This window comes from Bombus vancouverensis, chromosome 18, assembly GCF_051014615.1.
Source record: "Bombus vancouverensis nearcticus chromosome 18, iyBomVanc1_principal, whole genome shotgun sequence".
Lineage (NCBI taxonomy): Eukaryota > Metazoa > Arthropoda > Insecta > Hymenoptera > Apidae > Bombus > Bombus vancouverensis.
In genome coordinates, this window is record NC_134928.1 from 3610824 (window position 1) to 3616463 (window position 5640).

Genomic DNA, 5640 nt, shown 5'->3' on the forward strand with positions numbered 1-5640 from the left:
GTTGAAATTAAATACTGCGTGAACGATGGTTATGCGAACTGGCGACGCAAGTGTATGGCTAATTGTGTGGTCAAAAAATCATAGAATATCGAGGTAAGTGGTGAAACAGGGATGGTGGTTGTGCTAAAAAATTACGAGGAAAGTTACGAACGAACAAAACTATTTAAAGCGCATTTTTGTTTGTTGTTACTTGAAAATGACAATTACTTTCCTGCGCGACCTTCTTTCGATACCTTTCGCGAGTATATTTTGTGCGTTGTACGTTGGAACGTTTTAAAATTTCTACAGCAAATGGATTATAAAATACGAATTTACCGTTTAAGATATTCGTTCTAAAAGAGAATTTATAGAGAGAAGGCGCAGTTTCTTCTTCGCAGGATTCTCTGCCGAAAAAGCCGAAATTTTTATTACTTACGTGGCACAGAGGCCGCGAAAGGGGGCAAATAGAACAATTTAACGAACCGCTGTTGATTCTATGATCCTTTGCCGGCAATAAGGTCCCTTCCCGAATGAATTAGCAGCAGTAAGATAGTAAAGTCTTCGTTGTCCGTCGCATGATACAATCCGCACGCCATCCCTCGTTATCCTAAACCTAAGGACTAAACCTAAGGACTCGCCATAAAATTAATTTTTTAACTTGAAAGTATCTCTAATCCTGTAAGTGTTTTGTTTTATGGATGGTCCTTAGAATAATCCTTAGATTTATTGCGCGCTCTTACAAATTATGGAGAAGGCAGATATTTATCTAACGGGAAAAGCGGATTTTTCCCACGGTCAGTGTCACCCTCGAGCCACGTTGCTAGGAGGCTTGCTACATTCATTAACGTTGGCTCTAACCAATGGGCATCGCGAATCGTTACCCCCACTTCCCTAACGAAAAGTGTGAGCACAACGAATCCGCTTTCTTCATACAACAAACGCACCCACACCGAGCTTTTCTCCGTAATGACATGAGAGCGGACAAGCTAGTAAACAATTAAATCTCAGCTAGGCAACATCTCAGCTCGAAAATAGTGAACAGTCTAAATCTCAGTTACACAACCATCAAATCACAAACGGTAACACGAAATCAGTCTCACTCGTAATTTGACAGTCGACATACACATATTACGTTGTGTTGGAAGTGTACGTAGTTGTTGGAAGTATATATACTATAACCTGTTCAAATTAGCTATATACTTCGTTTATACTACTTATATTCGTGGCGTCGATTATTCAAATCGTAACTCCCGTTGACGCGCTTCTTCGAGGTTGCGTCTCCCCGTGAGTGGTCGAAACAATGTTTCATTGAATTTGTTAACATCATAGAGAACTATCCTAAATGTGGAAGTATATAGGTCTTACCTCTATAGAGGTATAGAGATCTAACCTCTATAGAGGTTTATAAACCTCTGTCGTACGTTATACTATCAAGCTTTCTTTCCTACGTGGTTTCTGTTTTTTCTAAAGATGCCCCTTTCGTTCAAAACATCTAGACTGTCGGAACAAAAGTTGTATCTTTACACGTGTCTCGTTACATGGCTGCTAATTACTATAACCGCCTCTCTGCATTGCTCGATAGGTGTTCGCCTAAATCCTAACATCTAAATGCAAACACTGTGAACGATGGCTGACTACTACAATGTACTAGGCGTGCAACAAACCGCCACGAGCGAGGACATCAAAAAGGCGTAAGTAATGGCTCAATAAGAGCAGAGCAGCCCGTTATCAACGGAGAAGAATGTACAAGAATACTCGAACGTTTAACTTGCATTTAATATTCTATGATATGATTGAATTAGTATTTAAAAAAAAATTATAAAGAAAAAGCCAAGTTCAACGAGGATATGTGTTATAAAGATATATATACAGGGTGGTTGGTAACTGGTGGTACAAGCGGAAGGGGGATGATTCTACGCGAAAAAAGAAGTCGAAAATATAGAATAAAAATTTTTCGTTCGAGGCTTTGTTTTCGAGAAAATCCACTTTGGATTTTCGTTGGGTACGAGTGCACTTTATCGCGTCTCGTTAGAACGGATCTCATTGTAGAAATTTTTTTTTAATTTTTTTATTCTATATTTTCGCCCCCCCCTTTCCGTTTGTACCACCAGTTACCAACCACCCTGTATATACAGTCGAAAATATAGAATAAAAATTTTTTTAAATTTTTTTTTTAATTTTTTTAAAAATCTACAGTGAGATCCGTTATAACGAGACGCGATAAAGTGCACGCGTACCGAGCGACAATTCAAAGTCGATTTTCTCGAAAACAAAGCCTCAAACGAAAAATTTTTATTCTATATTTTCGACTTCTTTTTTCGCGTAGAATCATCCCCTTTCCGCTTGTACCACCAGTTACCAACCACCCTGTATATATATGTTCAAATGAATTACCTTATCATAAATGTGATTACTTGTCTGTCATTGGTGCTATTTTATTAGACGAATGGTAAATACGATGGATGAGAAAAGACTGAATGGCTTTTTATTTCAACTCCGTTGAGGCAGCTGGCTCTGATCTAGAAGTCGATCAGCAATCTTGGTTAGAGGGAGTCAAGAGACTTCTTAACTTCTACTATAAAGAAGCATCGCTGGTCGGTTGATTAAACAAAGCATTGCCTTACAGATATAGAAAATTGGCATTGAGATGGCATCCAGACAAAAACCCTGAAAACCTGGAAGAAGCGAACAAGAGATTCAAAGAAATATCCGAGGCGTATGAAGTCTTAATTGACGGTAAGTTTCTGTATTTATTCGTCACTGTATTTGATCTCTTAAAGTTTTCACAAATTCTTCGAGGGCTGTCTACGACTTCGACGATTCCCGAGATCGTTTTCTCTTTAATGATGTTGCTCTTGCGGTGGACGACCTCAGATTGATGTTATCAATCATTCAGCGTATTCTACTAACCTGACAAGCCTTAGAATTTGGAACAAATAAAACTAAGCAATCTGCCTTCAACTTTTATTTTACAATTAGTAATGATCGCTTATTGTTTTATATGCTTTTCAGAAAGGAAAAGAAGCATCTACGATCAATATGGAAAGGGAGGACTTCAAACGCGAAATGTTGAGAGGCAATGCAGGAACGACATTAATGCACACTTCAATATTCCACCTTTCATGTTTAGATCCCCTGAGGAAGTATTTAGAGAATTCTTTGATGCTCCTCTCGAGAACCTGATCTCTAGTAAGTAAACCCATTCTGCTAGTCTTTAATCGGTGATTCTGTGTAGCACCAACTACCTGTTACCCTGAGACACATAGAATGAAATATTGGAGCACGCAAATAAATATGCAGTTACCTTATCCACTTAAAAAAACGTATTCAAGTAATTAACCGAATAATAGATGTGTGGCGGATGAAAAGAGAGGTTGCGTTTCCGTGCCCGGTAGTCCCTGCCTTAGACGTAGAGGGAGTCTCGCTAGGTGCGGTATTTGTATCGTTCGCCAGTATATTCGACCGCTAGCGAGATAGACAGACTCATTGTCGTCGTAGCCCTCTGGTGTTGGCGGTTGGTATCCGCGGATTGCCCGGGAGGTGTTGCGCCGCGTTGATGCCTCGACCTGTCGGCGTCCTGTTGGTACCGATCCGCCACAGATGTTTAAATAGTAGTAAGAACCATGTGATTAATTAGTGTTTTAATTGTTCCAAAGACCTTATTAGAGTCAGTGTACCCAGCGGACTCAACAGACATAGTCATTCATGCAGAAGCAGGACGCCGGGATTATTTGGCCCGTTAGGAGCTGCTTCTCGCTTTGCTTTCCCATCATCATTGCGGCCACATACCCACAACTTGTTTCGACGTCTGCCAGGAAACTTGACCTGGTGCAATGCGAATTTGAGTAGAGGCCGCGTTCCTTATTGTATGAGACAGATAAGTGTTTCAACTAAATTTGTCAACGGCAAAAAGATCACCATCAAAAGGTAAGAACAATGAACAAAGAATTTATCATAGATAATAAATCGTATGTAGGTGATCCTATAAGACATGAGACGTCACTTATATTTGTAAAACATGAGATCTTCGATAGAATTTTCATGTACTATCTGCAAGATGTACAGAAACGATAACGATTTGTATCTGTGATTGTTTCAGGATTCGCGACAGTAAAAGGGAAACAATATTGACGTACGAGAATGATGTGCTAAAGTCGAGTACGGTGAACAGCGTGCAACACCCAACAAGATAAAATTAAATCACTTCTCTATCAAGAACGTTCGCCTGATCAGCTTGGATTCAGCTTGGAAATTGAGAAATTCCTGTCATCGTGTCACGTTTGCGAGTAATATTTCTGCACTCTACCTGCTGTGTTTCTCCTACCTATCTACCTGATATTAATATAAAAAAAAGGAAAGAAAAGAGAGTGTAATCGTCACCGCGGCTAATTTAACAATTCAAAATATCCTTTGTATGACAAAATATCCTTTGTTTGACAAAATATGTCTCTTATTTATATCGTCTTTTCATCAATTTACTTCGTTTTATCTATTTTACTTATTTTATCGTTGAAATATTATGTTAGAAAATTTAAAAATTTAAATGTAATAGTGTCGCTGATCGACGCACTTCTCCACACATTGTACAAGAGAACAATAAAATACATGTCGGATTAGAATTGGAATTTTGGGGCGTTCGATGACCCTTAACTCAATTTATATAGCTAATGTTTATTGGTATGTCACGTCCCGCGCTGCGCACGCGCCGTAACGTAGACTAAAACTACCAATAGCGCGAGTGAGCGTTCCAATTTGAAATTTAAATAAATTTTAACAATTTGTATAGAAACCAAATTCGAGCCTCACAACCCCTGACAAATAACAGACAACACTACAATTTAATCTGAATTCAAAAATTAACGCCAGCACAACCAAAACGAGCCAAACAAAACGTAACTGTACAAATATGCACGCTACAAGAGGCTATGAGTAATAGCGGCGATAGGATGGTCGAGATGATGGTAACAACGAATTCAGGCTCGATAACGAATCCACGGTCCACGGGATGACGAGTGCCAACGTAATACACGATTCGGATAACTCTCTCGATAACTCAATCAGCAATTCGCCCAACGACTAACCAACTAACTCGTAATCCAAATGAAACTGCCCTGTTATATGAATATACAAATATTCTATAAATATGAATATATAAATAATACTATTATAATAATATATACTATTATAATAATATATAAATATTCCTGTGCCCACTTCTCGGGTCAGTCTTTGTTTTTAAGGAGAGCCATATAATCATTCCATACTTGTGTCAGGTACACGTCCCTCCCGTGACCGTGGCTACGTCCAGTGACGCGCTATGTCACTTCGAACCCGAACCCATCGTCATAAAGCCAGGTTGGAACATTAAAACTATTTCTTATTTTTATTACTTAAGTGTAGCTATAAGCCTGGACTAAGTGTAGTAAAAGTCTGGACTAAGATATTGGGGTTTTCCCAACATTCCAGATGGGAAATCCCGATGTTCTTCCATCTCCGGCATATATATTTATTTATCACTTTAAAAGAGAAAAAGAAAGCAGTGAGATTTTGAGAAACAGCGATTACTCGACGAAATTCGATGACAGTGATTGGATCTCTAAGCTCGAGCGATAGAGCCCGTTTAAAACGAAGAAAGCAGGAAAACTTGCATAATTTGGAAAA

At 38.9% G+C, this 5640-nt stretch overlaps 1 protein-coding gene across 1 annotated transcript; it reads left to right on the top strand.

The window, feature by feature from the left end:
- LOC117160343 (dnaJ homolog subfamily B member 6-like) lies at positions 1–4585 on the top strand. The gene is made up of 6 exons (XM_033341038.2): positions 1–93; positions 1562–1670; positions 2606–2715; positions 2992–3168; positions 3636–3906; positions 4079–4585. The coding sequence occupies exons 2-6, from the start codon at positions 1606–1608 to the stop codon at positions 4170–4172; spliced, it is 717 nt and encodes a 238-aa protein (XP_033196929.1). The 5' UTR covers positions 1–93; positions 1562–1605; the 3' UTR covers positions 4173–4585.
- The last annotated feature ends 1055 nt before the right edge of the window (positions 4586–5640 follow it).